The following is a 23,225-nucleotide window of genomic DNA, read 5'->3' on the forward strand; positions in this document are numbered from 1 at the left end:
TTCCTAGAGTGTTGGGATTACAGGTGTGAACCACTGTACCTGCCCTGTTATTTTTAATTTTTTTTCCCCTGAATATTTTCTGTCTGAGGTTGGTTGAATCGGGATTTAAAACCCATGGATGTGGAGGGTCAGCTGTATTTGAAAATGGATACAATATACCTAAGTGCCTAAGCACTGAAATTTCTCACTTTCAGGATAACCACCTTATGATGAATGCAGTTGCCCATTTTCTTGAAGACTTTTTCTTGTGGTTTTTTTTCTTTTTTTGAGCCGGAGTCTCGCTCCGTCGCCAGGCTGGAGTGCAGTGGCGTGATCTCAGCTCACTGCAACCTCCTCCTCCTGGATTCAAGCGATTCTCCTGCCTCAGCCTCCTGAGTAGCTGGGGCTATAGGCGCGCGCCACCAAGCCCAGCTAATTTTTGTATTTTTTTAGTAGTGACGGGGTTTCACGATGTTGGCCAGGATGGTCTTGATCTCTTGACCTCGTGATCCACCCGCCTTGGCCTCCCAAAGTGCTGGGATTACAGGCGTGAGCCACTGCGCCCAGCTCTTTAAGACTTTTTCTTATCTCAGTGCAGAGGTCAGGATTATTCCCACATTTGAGTGCATTTAGAGGAGATAAGGAATTTGTCTCAGATTGTGAGCCAGTAAATGGGTGCTGTTAAAACCACTAGGTTGTTTTAAACTCATCATTCTGACTTTACAGAGATCTTGCTTAGTGTTGGTGGCCTAGCCAATGGGTTAGTTATCCTTTCCAGTGTGTTTGGTCAGCTGCAAATCTGGATAAGCCTGTCTCCTCCGCTTTGTCTGTGGTTACCACTGGAGACCTCCCACCAGGTGGACATAAATGGTTCATTCTTTTGTGCTGATTGGGTGCCATAATTCGGCCCCTTGGGAATCTGCCCACCCACACAAGGATGTGCTCAAGATTTTCAGGATTCTTTGTCTCTGCATTCCCTTCATCCACCAGTCTGGTAACCTTCCCAGAACAGGAAGTGAAGTTGGTGTGGCATGACTTGTCCTTAACGAGCTTTCTTTTTCTTTTTGTTTTTTTTCTTGAGACGGAGTTTTGCTCTTTTTGCCCAGGCTGGAGTGCAATGGCGCAATATTGGCTCACTGTGACCTCTGCCTCCCAGGTTCAAGCAGTTCTCCTGCCTCAGCCTCCCAAGTAGCTGGGTTTACAGGCATGCACCACCATGCCCGGCTAATTTTTTGTATTTTTAGTAGAGATGGGGTTTCACCATGTTGGTCAGCTGGTCTTGAACTCCAGACCTCATGTAATCCACCTGCTTCGGCCTCCCAAAGTGCTGGGATTACAGGCATGAGCCACATGAACCAAATCTGGTTCACAATTTAAAATCCGTGCTTTTGGGGGAGACGTGACAACTCTGAATCCAGGAAATGGCAGCTTGAAAAGGGATCTTGTTTGAGTTTTTGACAACTTAAGACTGAGTCTGGATTAATTTACAGTTTTCAAAAACTACTACTGAACCTAGAATTTGGGGATATTTGACATTCAGCTTCAGAAGTAGGATGCCACATTTAATAGTGCTTAACTTCAGATTTTCTTTTACTTTTTTTTCAGATGGAGTCTCGCTCTGTCGCCAATGCTGGAGTGCAGTGGCACAATCTTGGCTCACTGCAACCTCCACCTCAGGCTCAAGTGATTCTCATGCCTCAGTTTCTCAAGTAGCTGGGATTACAGGCATGCGCCACCATGCCCAGCTAATTTTTGTATTTTTAGTAGAGATGGGGTTTTGCCATGATGGCCAGGCTGGTCTCGAACTCCTGACCTCAAGTGATCCACCTGCCTCCGCCTCCCAAGTGCTGGGATTACAGGCGTGAGCCACCTCACCTGGCCTAAATTCAGTTTTCCTTAATGTTCTTTTTCTGAACATCAGTTAGGAAGACAATCTGGACTTTTGCCTTTTTATAGTACCATAACATTTTGGCCTAAATTGCTCATTTGTGTGTGTGTTTCTCCATTATTAGAATATAGAGAAATTGGCTAGGTGTGTTGGTTCATGCCTGTAATCCCAGTACTTTGGGAGGCCAAGGCCGGTGGATAGCTTGACCTCAGGGGTTTGAGACCAGCCTGGGCAACATGGTGAAACCTTATCTCTACTAAAAATACAAAATTAGCCAGGCATGGTGGCATGTGCCTGTAGTCCAGCTACTTGCGAGGCTGAGGCGGGAGGATTGCTTGAGCTTGGGAGGAAGGTTGCAGTGACCTGAGATGATGGCACTGCATTTTATCCTGGGCAACAGAATGAGACCTTGTCTCAAAAAAAAAAAAAAAAAAAAAAAAAGAGTATAGAGAAATTGACTTGAGTGCTGGTTACAGGGCTGTGTACACTTAACGATTTGTGCACTTTTCTCTATGGTATACTTTAATAAAGTGGTTTCTAAAAATGTAGAAAAGTCATCTTCCTTCATGTCTGTGGAAAATTATGCTAATTGTGTTGGTGTTATTAACATTCTATATATTTCCATCTTTGAGGATTCATCTAATACATAGTTGGGCAGGGTTTAATTCTGAGAGATTTGAAATACGCTGTCCTGAAGGGTATAGAAGAGAGTTGCTGGGCCAGGCGTGGCGGCTCATGCCTGTAATCCCAGCACTTTGGGAGGCTGAGGAGGGCAGATTGCCTGAGCTCAGGAGTTCGACATCAGCCTGTGCAACATGGTGAAACCCCATCTTTACTAAAAATACAAACAATTAGCCGGGCGTGGCAGCGTGCGCCTGTAGTCCCAGCTACTCGGGAGGCTGAGGCAGGAGAATCGCTTGAAGCCGGGAGGTAGAGGTTGCAGTGAGCTGAGATCGTGCCATTGCATTCCATCCTGGTGACAGAGCGAGACTCGGCTCAAAAAAAAAATGAGTAGCCATTAATTTTTTAAAAAGTTTTCAGAGTTTGAATTGATGTACTGTTGTTAATATATTAATGTATGATTGTACAGACCTTGTTAGAAAAGGAAAAAAATATCAGATACTTTAATATACTCATTATAGATGTTACTCAAGTGTCATTCAGGGATCATACCTTTTAAAGTTACTCTGATACTTTTTTTTTTTTTTACCTTCAACTTGAAAGCACAAGAGGTTTTGCAGGCAGAGATATCCATGGTCCAATCTGGTTCCTGTAAACATTGAACAAATTATCTGGACGTCTACTATGTGCCAGGCATTGTTTTTAATCAGTGAACAAAACATGCAAAAATTCCTGCTATCATGGAATTTACCTTCTAGTAGATCTCAAAGTTCCCTACTCTACTAATCACTGGTATAACCTGGAAAGAATCTATTGTTAGTTCAACGTAGCTAAGGAGTGGCATGAAGTTCTGTAGCTGATGTGGGAAGTACCTTGCCAGTGTCTCCAGCCCCGGGTTTTCTAGAATAATCCTCAAGCTTTGTAAGTTTGGGGGTTGTGTGTTTACCACATCTTGCTGAGACGTGTCTTTTTCCTGGAGAGCTCTCAGTGCCCATGGATCCACCTACGGACGTAGGCAGACGATCTCCATCTTCACTTCCTTATGGATGCTAACACCAGATGTGCACTCCCCACAAAAGCTGGTGTTTCCCAAATGGAACTCATTGTTTCAAACTAGCATAGTGAAAAGCACATGAAATCATCTGGGTTCAAGTTACATCTGAGTGACTCACTGGCATCCATACAACCTTGAGCATATTACTTCACTTCTCTTTCTGACCCTCTTTGCATCTGTAAAGTGACTAATCAGCCATGGAGGGTTGTTTTGAGGATGAAAGGAGGATTTTATGTAAAGCACCCAGCACGTTGGTAGGTGTCTGATGAATGTTAGTTTCCTTCCTATCTTCTGTCTCCTAAGCTAGTCCTTCATTGTCGCCTCACACCTAGGTTTGCTGCTGCTGACTGTAGGTGCTCCTTTTTACTGTTGACTTTGTCTTTCAAATCTGGTTCAAATCAAACTTACACCTCCCTTGCCGAGAATGGTGAACTGGCTCCCTGTTTCCTACCTGAAGGAAGTAAGACACTCCCACTAGACTTTCAAAGCCCTCCCTTTTCTTACTCATCCTCCATCCACTATATTCTTACTGTAACCTTATTTTAAAAGACGACACCATTCCACCATGCTCCCATCTCACTGTTCCATAAGCTAGCCACCTGTGTATCAGCACCACACCAGCCTGAAAGAGCCAGGACCCCAGCACTGGCTCTCATACGTCACTCCCACAGGCTCTCCTGGTCTACTGTAGGCACTTAATAAATGCTTGTTGAGTGAAATTGCTTCTCAGATGTTTAGGAACTTGTGCTGAAGAATTTTAGGACAAAATTTCAGCAAATGACCAATTAATACTATGTATATTGTTTTTTCTCCCCTTGTATAAAAATTGTGCTCAGTTTTGAAGACTTGGAAAAGGAGATAAGGGAATCTACAATTCCACCATTTATAGATACATTTTATTATCATTTTTAATGATAAAGGCATTTAACCCATTAGATTGTTAGTTTGCATTGAGGAGCTAGTATGTGCTAGTGTGGCTACATGTGCACTTTCATATGCATTCTCGTTTAATATGAACTTTCAAAAGCAATAGGAAATTAGATATATTTCAAATTTTTGTACAAAAAATACAGGAATTAGCCAGGCATGGTGGTGCACGTCTGTAGTCCTAGCTACTTGGGAGGCTGAGGTAGGAGGAGTACTTGAGCCTGGGAGATAAAGGCTGCAGTGAGCTGTGATTGGACCACTGCACTCCAGCCTGGGTGAAAGGGTGAGACCCTGTCTCGGGGTGGGGGTTGGGGTGAAGAAAAGAAACAAACTGCGAACTTAGTAGTAATGCCATAACCCTACTTTTGTTGCTTAGATTGGTTTATCTTGGAAGCTAAAGGGCGTTGCTCATCCTGAAGATCAGCTGACCGTTGACATCAGCCATGTCATCCAGGCCTCTTGAAAGTCCACCTCCTTACAGGCCTGATGAATTGTAAGTAAATAATTCTTTAGTTATTCTCTTTTTTTTTTTTTTTTTTTTTTGAGACGGAGTCTCGCTCTGTCACCCAGGCTGGAGTGCGGTGGCGCGATCTCGGCTCACTGCAAGCTCCGCCTCCCGGGTTCACGCCATTCTCCTGCCTCAGCCTCTCCGAGTAGCTGGGACTACAGGCGCCCGCCACCACGCCCGGCTAATTTTTTGTATTTTTAGTAGAGACAGGGTTTCACCGTGGTCTCGATCTCCTGACCTCGTGATCCGCCCGCCTCAGCCTCCCAAAGTGCTGGGATTACAAGCGTGAGCCACCGCACCCAGCCTAGTTATTCTCTTTTAAAAAGTCTGTCACATGTAAACAATATGGTTGAAACTTTAATTTTTAAGTGTTTGCTTTTAAAAATAAAACGATACGTGTACTTGTAAATTTAAATTGTATCAAAGGGTCTGCACTGAAAACTGAATTTCTCTCTTAACTTTCAGAGTGACAGTTTGTCTCTGCTAGGACAACTGCTGTCACCTATTGCTAATGTTTGTTTCAAGAGATTGCCAAGGTTTATATTTGTATGTTCCTTTTTGTTTTGTACAAATGATAATGAAGCTTCCATTTAAATGCCTTGTTTAGATGGCCATTGGCAACATATTGTCAGTTTTTAAAAATAACAGCTTTAGGCCAGGTGCGGTGGCTCACGCCTGTAATCCCAGCACCTTGGGAGGCCGAGGCTAGCGGATCACAAGGTCAAGAGATCGAGACCATCCTGGCCAACATGGTGAAATCCCGTCTCTACTAAAAATACAAAAATTAGCTGGCTGTGGTGGCGCGTACCTCTCATCCCAGCTACTTGGGAGGCTGAGGCAGGAGATTCACTTGAACCCAGGAGGCGGAGGTTGCAGTGAGCCGAGATTACGCCACTGCACTCCAGCCTAGAGACAGAGCGAGACTCCGTCTGGAAAAAAAAAAAAAAAAAAAAAAAGGCCTGGCCTGGTGGCTCATGCCTGTAATCCCAGCACTTTGGGAGGCCTAGGCAGGTGGATCACCTGAGGTCAGAAGTTCAAGACCATCCTGACCAATGTGGAGAAACCCCCATCTCTACTAAAAATACAAAAATAGCCGGGCATGGTGGTGCATGCCTATAATCGCAGCTATTTGGGAGGCTGAGGCAGGAGAATCACTTGAACCCAGGAAGCAGCGGTTGAGGTGAGCCGAGATTGCGCCATCGCACGCCAGCCTGGGCAACAAGAGCGAAACTCCATCTCAAAAAATAAAGAAATAAATAAAAATAACAGCTTTATTGAGATATAATTAACATACTTTACAATTTACCCATTTAGAATGGATAGTTTAATGGTTTTTAGTATATTCACAGAGTTGTATAACCATCACCACAATTAATTTTAGAACATTTCATTACTCTCCAAAGAAACCTACCCATTGGCAGTCACCTCCCAGTTCCATCAGCCCTAAGCAACTATCGGTCTACTTTCTGTCTCTATAGATTTGTCTATTTTGCATATTTTGTATAAATGGAGGAATCATGTAATGTGTGGCCTTTTGTAACTGGCTTCTTTCAGTTAGCATAATACTTTCCATACTGTCAGTTTTAAGAGTGATTCCTGCCATTATCTAAAACAAGCAATGTTGAGGGGTTTTGGGCTCCTTGGTCATGTGAAGACTTATCAGTGAATTTTTGAATTCCAAATTTGCTATCAAACATTGATAGGGATTTCCTCCTCTAAGTAGTTTGCAGCTTTAACCCTGATAAGTGTAGTGAAGTGTAATATAGGCAAAAACAAACAGTTTCTCCTGCTGTTCTGTCACAACACATCTGTGACCTCTGATCACCATAATTTGTGGGGATATTTCCCCACCAGCAACCAAGTAATCAGTTCTACAGTGGACGATAGCTGTGTGTCATCTGATTATCAGTTCAGTTCTGACACTGTCAGGAGATAGCATCAGGTCACAGGTTCAGGGCTCATTCCCACAAGACTGCCCCCACTTCACATAGCAGCCACAAGCTCAGGTTGTGGCCTGTGTTTCTGACCCACCTACAGTAAATCAGGATTCCCACAGTTCTCTCCTTGGGTTCAATTAATTTGCTAAAGTGGCTCGCAGAACTCAGGGAAACACTACTTACCATTACCGGTTTATTATAAAGGGTATTAAGCCAGGTGTGGTGGTGCACGCCTGTAATCCCAGCTACTCGGGAGGCTGAAGCAGGAGGATTGCTTGAGCCCAGGAGTTCGAGGCCAGTCTGGGCAACATAGGGAGACCTTGTCTTTTAAGAATGAATGAATTAATTAATGAACAAAACAGATGATATTACAATGAATGCCAACAAACACCAGATGAAGAGGTGGACAGGGCGAGGTATGTGGGAAGCGGCCTTCCCTGGTTGTGCTACCCTCCAGGAACTTGTACATGTTCAGCTGTCCAGAAGTTCTGTGAATTCAGTCCTTTTGGGTTTTTATGGAAGCTTTATGACATAGGCATGATTGACTAAATCATTGGCCACTGGTGAGCAGTTTAAGCTTCAGCCCCCCTTTCCTGTCCAGAGGGCGTTGGGGCTGAAAAGTTCTAACCCTCTAATCTTAGCTCCCATCCTGAAGCTTCCTAGGGCTGCCAGGAACCTATCATCTCATTAGCATATAAGGGATACTTATCACTTTGGAAAGTCCAAAGATTTTAGGAGTTGTATGCCAGAAAATGGAGATGAAGACCAAATACATATTTCACCATATCACGTGGAGGTTGCGTTCCAATTCTTTAACCTCCTTACTAGTGCCTAAAACATGGTGGGGACACAAGTTGTTTATGACAATAGTTTTTAAAACATACTAGAGAATATAGTAATTAAGTAGTGCATCACTAATCTGACAGTTATTTTGTGTTGCTTTTGTAAATAATGATGAACTGCAACATACATAAAGAAAAGGACACACAACATATGTAGGAGATCATGAGGAAAGACCAAGCAAACATACATACTCATCACCCAGGTCAAGAAACAGAACGCTTCAAAATCCTTCCGTGTCTCTCCTTTTCTCTGGAGACCACTGTCCTGACGTATGATCATTACCTGCTTTTATAATTTTATCACCTTGTATATCCTAAGCATTTCAGTTTAGTTTTACATGTTTTATTTATTTATTTTTGAGACAGAGTGTCACTCTGTTGCCCAGGCTGGAGTGCAGTGGCGCAGTCTTGGCTCACTGCAACCTCCGCTTCCTGGATTCAAGCAATTCTCTTGCCTCAGCCTCCCAAGTAGCTGGGATTACAGGTAACCACCACAATGCATAACCAATTTTTATACTTTTAGTAGAGACAGGGTTTCACCATGTTGGCCAGGCTGGTCTCAAATTCCTGACCTCAGGTGACCCGCCCACCTCCTAAAGTGCTGGGATTATAGGTGTGAGCCACCACGCCTGGCCAGTTTTACCTGTTTTAAAACTTTATATAAATATAATAATGCTATATGTATTTTTTCATTTTTTTCAGCATTACCTTTTACTGCATGTATTCATAGTTCATCAGTTTTGGCTTCATAGCACTGTAGAAATTATAACATGAGCCATATATGTAATTTTATACTTTCATTAAAAATAAAAGGATAAATTTTTTTTTTTTTTTTAAAGACAGAGTTTCGCTCTTTTTGCCCAGGCTGGAGTGCGATGGCACGGTCTCGGCTCACTGCAACCTCCACCTCCTGGGTTCAAGTGATTCTCCTGCCTCAGCCTCCCAAGTAGCTGGGATTACAGGCGTCTGCCACCACGCCCAGCTAATTTTGTATTTTTTGTAGAGATGGGGTTTCACCAGGTTAGCCAGGCTGGTCTCGAACTCCTGACCTCAGGTGATCCACCCGCCTCGGCCTCCCAGAGTGCTGGGATTACAGGCGTGAGCCACCATGCCTGGCCAAAAGAAGAAATTAATTTTAATATATTTCACTTAATCTTGTATATCTCAAACATTATTTCATCATGTGATTGATGTAAAAAATGAATGATTCAGGAGATGCTTTACATTCTTTCTTCATATTATATCTTTGAAATCTACTGTGCATTTTTAAATTTTTTTGCACTGTCACCCAGGCTGGAGTGTAGTGGGCGTGATCGCAGCTCACTGCAACCTCTGCCTCCTGGGTTCAAGTGATTCTTGATTTTCGTGCCTCACCTCCCAAGTAAGTGGGATTACAGGCATGTGTCACCATGCCTGGCTAATTTTTGTATTTTTAGTAGAGATAGGGTTTTACCATGTTTGCCAGAGACCTGGCCTCAAGTGATCCGCCCACCTCAGACTCTCCACTGTGCATTTTAACAGCGTATCTCAGTTTGGACTAGCCACCTAGCCACATTTCTGTTTTTTTTTTTTTTTGAGACGGAGTCTTGTTCCATCACCCAGGGTAGAGTGCAATGGCACGATCTTGGCTCACTGCAACCTCCACCTCCTGGGTTCAAGCAATTCTCGTGCCTCAGCCTCCTGAGTAGCTGGGACTACAGGCATATGCCACCATGTCTGGCTAATTTTTGTATTTTTAGTAGAGATGGGGTTTCACCATGTTGGCCAGGCTGGTCTCGAACCCCTGACCTCAAGTGATCCACCTGCCTCAGCCTCCCAAAGTGCTAGGATTACAGACATGAGCCACTGTGCCCAGCCGGACTAGGTACATTTCAAGTGTATGATAGACCCAAGGGGCTAGTGGCTGCCACATTGGACAGTATAGCTATGGAGTATTCCATTGTATGGATATATTACAGTTACCCATTCCACTGTAGCTAATTGGTACAGTCACTTTGGAAAACAGTTTGATACTGTCTAGTGAAGTTGAAGATATAAAAATATGTGATCCAGAAATTCTCCTGGGTATATACCCTAGAAAAATAAATACTTTTCTGTACCAGAATACACATTCAAGGATGTTTATAGTTGAACTGTTTACAATACCCCCAAACAGAGATAACCCAAATGTCTAAGCAGAATGGGTTGTGGCTGGAGGCCAATAGTCTTATGTTTTAACAAGTCCTCCAGGTGATTCCTGTGCACAGATAAGCTTTAGTTTCATTTATCCAATGGTTTAAATTATTCCAAATAAGTTGTGTTCTTTCTGCTTACTACCAAAAAGTGCTAACTTGAAATTATTTTCATGTTCATTTCAGCAAACCGAATCATTATGCACCAAGCAATGACATATATGGTGGAGAGATGCATGTTCGACCAATGCTTTCTCAGCCAGCATACTCTTTTTACCCCGAAGATGAAATTCTTCACTTCTACAAATGGACCTCTCCTCCAGGAGTGATTCGGATTCTGTCTATGCTCATTATTGTGATGTGCATTGCCATTTTTGCCTGTGTGGCCTCCACGCTTGCCTGGGACAGAGGCTATGGAACTTCCCTTTTAGGAGGTAGTATAGGCTACCCTTATGGAGGAAGTGGTTTTGGTAGCTATGGAAGTGGCTATGGCTATGGCTATGGCTATGGTTACGGCTACGGAGCCTATACAGACCCAAGAGCAGCAAAGGGCTTCATGTTGGCCATGGCTGCCTTTTGTTTCATTGCCGCGTTGGTGATCTTCGTTACCAGTGTTATAAGATCTGAAATGTCCAGAACAAGAAGATACTACTTAAGTGTGATAATAGTAAGTGCTATCCTGGGCATCATGGTGTTTATTGCCACAATTGTCTATATAATGGGAGTCAACCCAACTGCTCAGTCTTCTGGATCTCTATATGGTTCACAAATATATGCCCTCTGCAACCAATTTTATACACCTGCAGCTACTGGACTCTACGTGGATCAGTATTTGTATCACTACTGTGTTGTGGATCCCCAGGAGGTATGAGTGGTGTTTTGGGTTTTTTCTCCATCTCCTTAGCAGAGGCTTTCAACTTGGGATATGTAATAGAATCACTCTGGAAACTCTTAAAAAATATTGATGGCAAGGCTCCACTTCTAGTTAAATCTGGGGGAGGGGCTGAGTGTCATTAAGATATAATCAACATACCATGTAATTTGGTTACTTAAATAACAGTTCAGTGGTTTTTAATATATTCACAGAATTGTGCCACCATCACCACAATCAATTTTAGAACATTTTCACTATCCTAAAAAGAAACTTGTACCCATTAGCGGTCACTCCTTGTTTCCCTAACCGTTCTTAGCCCTAGGCAACCACTAATCCTACGTCTATAAATTTGTCTATTCTCTAGGTATTTCGTATAAATGGAATCACACAATGTGGTCTTTGTGATGGGCTTCTTTTACGTAGCATAATGTTTTTAAGGTTTACCCATGTCATAGCTTGTGCCATTCCCTCATTACTTTTTATTGCTAATATTCCAGTGTGTGGATAAACTACATTTTATTTATCAGTTGATAGACATTTGGGCTGTGTCTACATTGGCTATTAAGAATCATGCTAGGCTGGGCACGGTGGCTCACGCTTGTAATCCCAGCACTTTGGGAGGCCAAAGCGGGCAGATCATGAGGTCAGGAGATCGAGACCATCCTTGCTAATAAGGTGAAACCCCGTTTCTACTAAAAATACAAAAAATTAGCCAGGCATGGTGGCAGGCACCTGTAGTCCCAGCTACTCGGGAGGCTCAGGCAGGAGAAATGGCATGAACCCGGGAGGCGGAGCTTGCAGTGAGCCGAGATTGCGCCACTGCACTCCAGCCTGAGTGACAGAGCAAGACTCCATCTCAAAAAAAAAAATCACGCCATAGACATTCTTGTATACATTTTTGTGTGAACCTATGTTTTAATGATTTCTTGAGTTGGGTTGTACCTAGGCGTGGAATTGCTGGGTCATATGGTGACTCTTTAATCTTTTGAGGAGCTACCAGAGTTTTTCCAAAGAGTTTGCATCATTTTACATTCACACCAGAAATGTATGAAAGTTCTGATTTCTCCACATCCTCACCAACACTTGTTATTGTCTGTTTGATTTTAGCCATGCTGATGGGTGAGAAGTGAAGTGGTACTTTATTGTGATTTTGATTCGTATTTTCTTTATAGCTAATGTTATTAGCTATAAAGTCATGTATTTAACTGGCCATTTCTCTCTTATCTTTGGAGAAATGGCTATTTAGACTTGTCCATTTTTTTTTAATTTCTTTTTGAGATGGGAGTCTTGCTCTGTCGCCCAGGCTGGAGTGCAGTGTCGTGATCTTTGCTCACTGCAAGCTCCACCTCCCGGGTTCACACCATTCTCCTGCCTCAGCCTCCTGAGTAGCTGGGACTACAGGCGCTCACCACCACGTCCAGCTAATTTTTTTTTTTTTGTATTTTTAGTAGAGATGGGGTTTCACCATGTTAGCCAGGATGGTCTTGATCTTCTGACCTTGTGGTCTGCCTGCCTCGGCCTCCAAAGTGCTGGGATTACAGGCGTGAGCCACTGCGCCCCAGCCTAGACTTGCCCTTTTTTTTTTTGAGACGGAGTCTCGCTCTGTCGCCCAGGCTGGAGTGCAGTGGCGCGATCTCAGCTCACTGCAAGCTCCGCCTCCCGGGTTCCAGCCATTCTCCTGCCTCAGCCACTCCGAGTAGCTGGGACTACAGGCGCCCGCCACCACGCCCAGCTAATTTTTGTTTGTATTTTTAGTAGAGACGGGGTTTCACCGTGGTCTCGATCTGCTGACCTCGTGATCCGCCCGCCTCGGCCTCCCAAAGTGCTGGGATTACAAGCGTGAGCCACCGCGCCCGGCTAGACTTGCCCATTTTTTAATTGGGCTATTTTTGTTGTTGTTTTGTTTTTGAGACAGAGTCTCACTCTTGTCACCCAGGCTGGGGTGCAGTGGTGCAGTCACAGCTCACTGCAGCCTTGACCTCCTGGGCTCAAGTGACCATCCTACCTCAGTCTCCTGAGTAGCTAGGGGGCATGCCACCACACCCGGATAATTTTTTTTTTAAATTTTTTGTAGAGACAGGGTCTCATTTTGTTGCCCAGTCTGGGCTGGAACTCCTGGACTCAAGCGATCCTGCCTTGGCCTTCCAAACCGCTGGGATTACAGGCATCTTTTCACTTTCTTGATGGTGTCCTTTGCATAAATGCTTTTAGTTTTGGGCCGGGCATGGTAGCTGACACCTGTAATCCCAGCACTTTGGAAGGCCAAGGTGGGTGGATCACCTGAGGTCAGGAGTTTGAGACCAGCCTGGCCAACATGGTGAAAACCCTGTCTCTACTAAAAATAGAAAAATTAGCTGGACATGGTGGTGTGCGCCTGTAATCCTAGCTACTCAGGAGGCTGAGGCAGGAGAATCACTTGAACCCAGGAGGTGGAGGTTGCAGTGAGCTGAAATTGTGCCACTGCACTCCAGCCTAAACAACAAGAGCAAAACTCTGTCTCAGAAAAAAAAGAAAAAAAAAGTTTTTAGTTTTGATGATGTCCAGTTTATTTAATTTTTATTCTGTTGCTTGTATTTTTGGTGTCATAGCTAATGCTTTGCCTAATTCAGGGTCACAAAGATTTACTCCTGTGTTTTCTATTTTTTAACTTTTCTATAGTTTCATAATTCTAGCTCTTACAATTAGGTCTGTGATTCATATTGTGTTAATTTTGGGCGTGGTGGAAGCCAGGGTTCTGAAAGCTTTCACATGTTTATATGCAGTTGTCTTAGTGTTACTTGTTAAAAGGACTATTGCTCCGCTAAGTTTTCTTCATGCCTTTGTCAAAAATGAATTGATCATAAATGTGGACATTTATTTCTGGGCTCTCAATTCAGTTACATTAATCATATGTCTTTATGCCAGTACCGTACTGTCTTGATTACTGTAGCTTTGTAGTAAGTTTTGAAATTGTGGAGTGGGAGTTCTCCAACTTTGTTCTTCAAGACTGTTTTGGCTAGATTCTGGATTCCTTGCATTTCCATATGGATTTTGAGATCAGCATGTCAATTTTGGAAAAAAATGCCAGCTAGGATTTTGAAGGTTTATGTTGAATCTGTAGGTCAATTTTGGATGTATTGTCATCTTTACAATTACAAGTCTTCTGATTCATGAACGTAAGATTCTTTCGATTTATGTAGGTTTTGTTAAACTTCTTTTAATAGTGTTTTATAGTTTTCAGAGTGTAAGTTAGTATGTTTAAAAGCTAAGCAAGTGATCCAAATGTGCAGGTTGGGGTTGAGAAACCTACCTTAGTAACCATGAGTCATCCTGATTATATTAATATCTGAAACATTTCTGAGTTACTAATCTTTTTTTCCCTTGTTTTTCCTTTTTTCTTACACTAACTCAGGAATTCCCATTCCTGAATGAGTCACACCTTTGGAGTTAGACCTCTAGTATCTGTCTACCATTATTTAGAAGACTGAAGGTTTTCCCTGCAGATGTAGGTTTTCACAATGCTCTTTGGTGCCATTTAGACATGTCCATGGTAGATAGGGACTGAGGGTTGGTACTCCTATCCTACCACACCCCTATCCCTCTTAGTTCTCTTACTGCTTACTCTTTGAAAAATGATGTCACTGTCAAGACAGCTGGAAGGAGAGCATCTTGTTCCCATTAGCAGACATCCAGGGCAGAGGCCTGGTACTTCCCTCAACTTCAAGTGCCTCCCAGACCAATATACCATTTAATATCCTATCACCACTGGGAGAACTAAGAGTAGGAAGTTTCTTTGTTATAGGGCCCTTTCTAGTAAGTATGCAAGACTCCTAAAACAGAGAAACCTGCCAGACCAAATCAATCATTAGTCAATTTGCTATTTATAGCTTGATTAGGTCCATGTCTTCATCGTTTTTGGTAAGATAGAGATCTATGGACTGAAATTTACATTCAGTGTAAAAAGGCTTGCCAAGCATGTGTTTTGAACAAGATTACAAGCATGATTGGCTATTTCAAAGCTGTTAATACTTTTGAGAATAGCATTTTTCAGGCCCTTTAGAAGTATACCAATGATTGAGTTACTTTACTGGCCATTCTCGTAGGTCCACAAAGCTTGGCCTGTAGGTGCACAAGCTTTGGAACTAGTTTTTTACAGCTCTGAAATGAGGGTGATGATTGATAGTTTCTAACATTAGGCATTTTCTGAGGATTGAATCAAGTAGTATATACGTGTGTGTACATTTGCTGGCCTTAGCCCAGTTAGTGTGGGTTAGGTTTTATGATATGTCTGAAATGTAACTATTTGCTTCAGTTTTCTATCAGTTAAAGCACATGGATTTAGTAGGGCCTTAGGTAGATAAGAGTTTTAATAATATGTAGAGGGTGAATTGTGATTAAGCAATTAAAATCTAATTATGCCAATATTTCTCACTCCTTTTTAGGCCATTGCCATTGTACTGGGGTTCATGATTATTGTGGCTTTTGCTTTAATAATTTTCTTTGCTGTGAAAACTCGAAGAAAGATGGACAGGTATGACAAGTCCAATATTTTGTGGGACAAGGAACACATTTATGATGAGCAGCCCCCCAATGTTGAGGAGTGGGTAAGTGTTAAAAAATAACTTTACATCTTTTATTAAAGCCCCAAATTTGTGTCTGAATGTTTAGTGCTTTGTTAAACTTTATTCTTATAATTAATGTTTGTATATGTTGCAAAAATTGTTGCATTGGTTTTTACTCAGAATTATAAGAGGGTGGGCTGAGTAGAAATGGTTTTACTAAAAGGTGGAAATCAGATTTCCATTTTCAAGAAGTGGATCTAGGTTTTGAAGAAATGGCTTCTAAAAAAATCATGCAGAAAGAACTTGGCCTTTGCAAAACAAAAACTACTTCTTCCCTCTACTCCCTTTTATTTTTCTGCTTATAATTTTGGAGATAAACAGAAACCATTGCCAAGGGTGCTCTCTTGGGTCAAGATTGGCAAAGGTGTTTTTGGAATAGCAGGTGGCAGGCCTTTTAAACTTTTGACATAGATAACAGCATGACAAACCACAGTGACTAATTCTGAGTTAACATTATGAAATACTTCAGTGAGGCAGAGACAGATTAGAAAAATTTCCTTTTAAAAATTTATACTATTAATCTTACCAAGCTTCCTGTATGATGTGATCTGCTGAAAGCCTGGAAAGTTCCTCTCTTTAAAAATGCCTCCCAAATGGGTGTTAATAAACTGTCTTTAGAGATGTTTAGAGGCCAGGTGTGGTGGCTCACACTTGGAATCTCATCACTTAGGGAGGCCAAGGTGGGAGGATCACTTGAGTCCAGGAGTTTGAGAACAACCTGGGCAACATAATGGGACCTTGTCTCTACAAAAAATAAAAAAAAATTAGCTGGGCGTGATGGTGTATGCCTGTAGTCCCAGCTACTCAGGAGGCTGAGGTGGGAGAATCACTGGACCATGGGAGGTTGAAGCTGCAGTGAGCTGTGATTCTGCCACTGGCACTCTTGCCTGGATGGCAGAGTGAGACTCTCTCTCGGAAAAAAATAAAAATGAAAAGATGTTTGGAGTGAAACTTTTTCTAAGAAATCCTGTTAGGGTCCTGTTAAAAGCTACCTCAGAAACTGACATCACAGGGTTCTTTGAGCAGATTGATTTATTGTCATGAAGGTATGGCCACTGGTTCCCAGAGAGGTTTATTTTGGCCACTGGGAGTAGGGTGGGGAGTGGTGTGGGGAGTGGGCTGGCTAAAGATGGATGCTGGCTGCTGCTGGTCAGGTCTGGGGTAAAGACATTAATTTTTTTTTTTTTTTTGAGACGGAGTCTGGCTCTGTCGCTCAGGCTAGAGTACAGTGGTGCAATATTGGCTCACTGCAACCTCCGCCTCCCAGGTTCAAGCGATTCTCCTGCCTCAGCCTCCAGAGTAGCTAGGACTATAGGTGCATACCACCGTGCCTGACTAATTTTTTTGTATTTTTAGGAGAGATGGAGTTTCACCACGTTGGCCAGGCTGGTCTCGAACTCCTGACCTCAAGTGATCTGCCTGCCTTGGCTTCCCAAAGTGCTGGGATTATAGGCAAGACATTAATATCTTGAAGGCTTAGCTTTAACATTCTGTAAGTCTGATTTTTAAGGAAATCTAGGAAGATAGATGAAACTTTTTTCTGATTAATTAAGGAGCAAAAATGAAGCAGTCTTAGGAAAGCCAGGAAGACTGTGGTATGTATTCACCACTGAGATGATAGTTCTTATGTCCCTGCCCTTGACTCGAAGCCCTGTTTTTTTTCCCTCACTTTAAAGTGTGAAGGTGTTAGGAAGTGTTTTCTTTCGACCTTTACCTCCAGGCAACGCCACTTGTAGCTGGAATGGGAGACAGGTCTATATTATGAGCTATGAAGTAAATGTTTCGCTGAGAGTTTCTGGGTGTGTTAGTTTTCATTGGCAGTTAGGTTTGTTTACTTAAGGTTTCAAGAGGCTTAAAAACAACAAATCCGACTCAAGGGAGACCAGTGCCAGTAATATTAGAGTCCCAGTGAACTTTGGCCTCTCATCTGATTTTACTGTCATGAAGATTTAATCAGTTCTAGTTGCTTTTGATAATTTGGCAAAAGATAGCTATTGTAACTTATGGAGGTGATGATGATTAAGGTGAAAGAACTACTTAGCTTTTAAAAAGGTATTATTTTAATAAAATTCCTCCTTGAACCTCTGGAAATTTGATAGCCTGTGGGTTGTTGCACGTGGACTTCATTGTTTCTCTCTAGTAACAAGTATTTTCATTGTATGTAAAAATTATTTGTTGAATAGCAGATACATGATTTTGCCCAAACTAATGTTTTATGTGATACTTAACCAGAGGCGAATTCTTCATTTCTTTTCCTCTCCCCTTCAGTTTTCTGAACTGAAATGCCTCAGAAATCCTATTTAAAATAAATTATTTGGAGGTGGTTTAACCACAGGTATTTTGCCTTTCTTTCTATTCTCCTCTCACCTGCCCAAGTTCATGTCGCGGAATTCAGTACCACGTTCTCATTCTTTACTTAATTGATGGCAACAGGCAGATGTAGCCTGTTACTCTCATTTCTGCCTGAATTAGTTTCACCCTGATAATGTGGCTATCGCTGTGGAATTGTGTCATCCTGGATCTAAGCTGTTCACAGTGGAGTAGATTAGGGAGTTTTCTTCCTTTTGGTCATGAGAAATTAATATCAAAACAATCTCTACTTAAAATAATGGATGAGAATCTAGAATTAACTGCTTGCACTGAAGGATAATTAAAATTTGGGTTTTATTGATTGCAAAGAGCTGAGACAGGTTACTCCCCATATAGCTAATAATGGCTGATTGGGGGGGAAAAGAAAAACTCATGTCTGTAATCCCAGTACTTGCGAGGCCAAGGAGGATCGCTTGAGTCCATGAGTTTAAGACCATCTGGGGCAACATGGCAAGACCCTATCTCTACAAAAAATTTAAAAAATTAGCCAGACGTGGGTACAGGTGCCTGTAGTCCCAGCTACTTGGGATGCTGAGGTGGGAGGATTGCTGGAGCCTGGGAGGTCAAGGCTGCAGTGAGGCATGATCTTGCCACTGCACTCCAGCCTGGGTGACAGAGTGAGACCCTCTCTCAAAAAAGCAAAACACAAAATTACTACAGGAACAATTAGCTACTCAATATTAGTTTAATCCCTCCCTACAGATTGGGGTCGGTCTAGAATTTTATTATGTTACTAAATCTTACTGACCTCCTTCTTGGATTTTTAGCATCTTTAGGATTATAACACGCCTCCTGCCCTCCCACCTCTCAGAACAGAGGGTAGTCCAAAGCTGTGCCTTCAGTGTTTAAAACAGGTTTTATCCCTTTTGTATAATCTGTGAGAAAACTTAGAGTTTTATAATTCCCTGTCCCTGTTGGCTCAACGCAGTGGTTTCTCTGCCCTCCTTAGGGCTTTTTTTTCCTCTTCCTTTTTCTGGATATCTTGTTCCTTGTAAAATAAACAGCTCATGTTTGCACACTGCTTGGTTTTTAACCTGGTCTTTTATAGTTACTCAGATGGAAACCAGTTTGTATTTTAAATGTTTTAAGTTTTGTTTAATTAAACTTTGCAGGTCTTTGTTTTGTTCTGCCCTCAAATTTCAGATCTGATTTTTTTAATGAAATACTTTCTTTGGTTAAGTATAGATGATTTGGAAAATACAGTGAAGTGCAGTCATTCCTTGGTATACTCAGGTGGTTGGTTCCAGGACCCCCATGTATACCCAAATCCATGCATATTCAAGTCCTGTAGTCGGTGGAACCCATGTGTACAAAAAATTGGCCCTCTGGATATCTGGGTTTTGCATCCCGCCAATACTGTTTTCCATCTATGTTTAGTTGAAAGAAATCCACATATATGTGGACCCATGCAGTTCAAACCTGTGTTCAAGGGCCAACTGTATAAAGTAATTTTTGTTTGTTTGTTTGTTTTTGAGACAGTCTCGCTCTGTTGCCAGGCTGGAGTGCAATGGCACTTTCTCAGCTCATTGCAGCCTCCCGCTCCCAGGTTCAAGTGATTCTCCTGCCTCAGCCTCCTGAGTATCTGGGATTACAGGTGCCTGCCACCATGTGCAGCTACTTTTTATATATTTAGTAGAGATGGGGTTTCGTCATGTTGGCCAGTTTGATCTCAAACTTCTGACCTCAGGTGATCCGCCTTCCTTGGCCTCCCAAAGTGCTAGGATTATAGGCGTGAGCCACCATGCGTGGCCTGTATAAAGAAAATTATGTCAACTTCAGTTACCACTTTGGGGTACTTTTTTTTTTTTTTTTTGAGATGGAGTCTTGCTCTGTCACCCAGGCTAGAGCGCAGTGGCACTATCTCAGCTCACTGCAACCTCTGTCTCCCGGGTTCAAATGATTCTTCTGCCTTAGCCTCCCAAGTAGCTGGGATTACAGGCACCTGCCACCATGCCCGGCTAATTTTTGTATTTTTAGTAGAGACAGGGTTTCACCGTCTTGGCCAGGCTGGCCTCGAACTTCTGACCGCGTGATCCTCCGCTTCCCAAAGTGCTGGGATTACAGGCGTGAGCCACCATGCCCAGCCTGGAGTACTTTCTTTAATCATCTTTTTCCTTTCCTACTTCTTATTCTAAATTGGAAGTATGCTCATACTCCCTTAAATTTTTTTTACTTTTGTTATTGTTTATTTAGAGACAGGGTGTAGCTCTGTCACCCGTGTTGGAGTGCAGTGGTACAGTCATAGCTCACTGCAGCCTCAAACTGGTTAATATTTGTAAAATACTTAGTATAATACCTTGCACATGGTAAATAATGTAATGTTGTTACTTTTAATAATTTGGTGGGTTTTTTGTTTTTTTGTTTTGAGATGGAGTCTCGCTCTGTCACCCAGGCTGGAGTGCAGTGGCGCAATCTCAGCTCACTACAATCTCTACCTCCTGGATTCAAGTGATTCTCCTGCCTCAGCCTCCTGAGTAGCTGGGATTACAGGCGCATGCCACCACGTCTAGCTAATTTTTGTACTTTTAGTAGAGATGGGGTTTCACCACGTTGGTCGAACTCCTGACCTCAGGCAATCCACCCGCGTCGGCCTCCCAAAGTGCTGGGATTACAGGCATGAGCCAGTGTGCCTAGCCAATTTGGTGTTATTTTAAAACCAAAAATAGGATCATAATGTACACATTGTATGCAGTTTGCTTTTTTAAAAACTTTGTTTTGTGAACATCTTTCCACGTCTGTCAGCACACAGACCTAATTGCTCTTGGCAGCTGGGTGGTATTTCATAGTATGAGTATACGATGATTCATTCTCCTATTTATGGACATTTTAATTGTGTTCAGTTGTTTACTATTACAGATAACGCTGCAGTGAACATTCTCTCACATGTCTTTATGCACTCTTGCTAGTGTTTGTGTAAGATAAATTTCTAGAACTAGTCATTGAGGGTGCACACTTAAAATTTTACTAGGTTAGCTGGGCATGGTGTCTTGACTCTAGTCCCAGCTACTCGGGAGGATGAGATAGGAGGATCTCTTGAGCTCAAGAGTTTGAGGCTGCAGTGAGCTATGGTTGTGTCACTGTACTCCAGCTTAGGCAATAGAGCAAGACCCTATCTCTTGAAAAAAAGCATTTTACGAGGGATTACCAAGTTGTATTGTTTTTAAAAGCTCTGCAGGTTCTACTAACCCTGATGCTATATGAAATTGCTCAGTTCCCAACATTTTTTTCTGCTCTGGTTATTATCTGTCATTAATGTTTGTTAATCCAGTAAGTAAAAATAAAGTTTCATTTTCAAAATTTGGTGATTAAGCATATGCTTATTTCCTATTCTTCATCACTTGATATCTTCATAGTATGGCTTAGTTTTCCGTGATTGTTCATTCTTTCCTGACTAGAGTTTTTTATATTATGAATATTAATATTTTGTCTTATTGATGATAATTTCTCCCACATTATTGTGGTCTTTCACCTTTGTCTACAGTGTCTTTTTGTTTGTTTAAAGAGAAAGGGTCTCACTATGTTACCCAGGCTTGTTTTGAACTCCTGGCCTCAAGTGATCCTTGTGCCTTGGCCTCCCAAAGTGTTGGGATTGCAGGCATTTGCCACCATGCCCAGACTTATTTTTTTATGTACTTACATTTCCTGTCTGTTTCTTTATGGCTTCTACATATCTTTGTTCCTAGAGAGTTTTACACCCCCTTCAAGGTTTAAATAATACCCTCCTATAGTTTCTTTGGTATTTTAAAGTTTTATTTTTTTTACCCCGTGTGTACTAAATGTGTGCAGAGGGTTGAGTTAAACATATGTCAGTCCTTGGTACATTTTAACATCCTTGATTGGTGTAATGTTCCTCTCTCATGTTTCTTGTTTTTATTTTTGCCCAGCCTAGACCTTTAAGATCACCAGAAGCTTTAGACGACCAGAAACATGTTTTTTTAAACAGCTTTATTGAGGTACAATTTATATACCATAAATTGTAATCACCCATTAACAGTGATTTTTAGCAAACTTAGAAGTGTTGTGCACCCAATCCAGTTTTTGTGTTTTTGTTTTTTTGTTTTTTTTAACATCCAGGATATACACTGGACCACCCCCCTTGTTTTTTAAGATAAATGTTTCATTTTAGAATAGTTTTATTAATAGATTTACAGAAAAGTTGCAATTATAGTATGATGGATTTCTGTATACCACGGCACTCAGTTTTCCCTTTTATTTTTTTTTTCTTGAGACAAGGTCTCACTCTGTTGCCCAGGCTGGAGTGCAATGGCGCAGTCATAGCTCACTACAGCCTTGACTGCTGGGCTCAAGCAGTCCTCCCACCTCAGCCTCCCAAGTAGCTGGGACTACAGACACGTGCCGCTATGCCTGGCTGACTTTTTTTTTTTTTTTAAGTAGAGACAGAGTTCGCTATGTTGCCCAGGCTAGTCTCGAACTCCCAAACTCATGCAGTTCTCCTGCCTTGGCCTCCCAAAGTGCTGGGATTACAGGTGTGAGCCACTACCCACAGTGCAGCTAGTTGTCCCTATTGTTAACATCCTACATTAGTATGGTGCATTTGTCACCACTAATGTACCAATATTGATATTTACTATTAACCAAATGTCATAACTTTATTCAGATTGAGATGCTTGTTTTTTTATTATAGTATGAGATAAACACTAATTTAATTTTGTTCCCAAATGGTCAACTTGAATAATACTGAAATTGTGTTTTCTGAAATTTTACAATTTTTGGTGAAAGTTGAGTCTTTTGATTATTCTTCTTTTTTTGAACACGTTTTGGCCAGCATAATTGTGTAAAAGGGGGCTATTAAGCCATTTTCTAACAGTGTATGATAATATTTTTAGAGAATAGACAAAATTGATGTTGAAGTTAAATTTGGCTTTATATTAACAGAAAGCATTTTCATCCACATGCCTGGGGTCACATATGGGTGACAAAGCCAGGATTAGAACCCTAATTGAGCATTTCCATGCCAATAGATTCTTAGGAAAAACCTTAATGATTACCTTTTTTTTTTTTTTAAATTATGTTTTGAGATGGAGTCTTTCTCTGTCGCACAGGCTAGGGTGCAGTGGTGTGATCTCGGCTCACTGCAACCTCCACCTCCTGGGTTCAAGCGATTCTTCTGCCTCAGCCTCCCGAGTAGCTGGGATTACAGGCATGCGCCACCACACCCAGCTAATTTTTGTATTTTTAGTAGACATGGGGTTTCGCCACGTTGGCCAGGCTGGCCTCAAACTCCTGACCTCAGGTGACCCACCCGCCTCAGCCTCCCAAAAGTGCTGGGGTTACGGGTGTAAGCCACCGTGCCCGGCCAATGATTACCTATTTAAAAACTGGACTTTAAGGCTGAGCACAGTGGCTGACACTTGTAATCCCAGCACTTTGGGAGGCCAAGGTGCGTGGATCACTTGAGGTCAGGAGTTTGAGATCATCCTGGCCAACATGGT

At 42.1% G+C, this 23,225-nt stretch overlaps 1 protein-coding gene across 3 annotated transcripts in view; it reads left to right on the plus strand.

Moving 5' to 3' along the window:
* Positions 1-23,225, plus strand: part of OCLN (occludin) — a 59,637-nt gene that overhangs the window by 6,538 nt on the left and 29,874 nt on the right. For 2 of the 3 annotated variants that reach the window (XM_032145251.2, XM_032145248.2), the window contains exons 2-4: positions 4,846-4,962; positions 10,114-10,792; positions 15,223-15,384. In XM_032145251.2, the coding sequence (XP_032001142.1) occupies positions 4,913-4,962; positions 10,114-10,792; positions 15,223-15,384 (891 nt within the window). In that variant the 5' untranslated portion in view covers positions 4,846-4,912. The remainder of the gene's footprint in view (positions 1-4,845; positions 4,963-10,113; positions 10,793-15,222; positions 15,385-23,225) is intronic. The other variant, XM_032145252.2, reaches the window with a different exon arrangement.

This window comes from Hylobates moloch, unplaced genomic scaffold (genome assembly GCF_009828535.3).
Source record: "Hylobates moloch isolate HMO894 unplaced genomic scaffold, HMol_V3 SCAFFOLD_23, whole genome shotgun sequence".
In the NCBI taxonomy this organism is placed as follows: Eukaryota; Metazoa; Chordata; class Mammalia; order Primates; family Hylobatidae; genus Hylobates; species Hylobates moloch.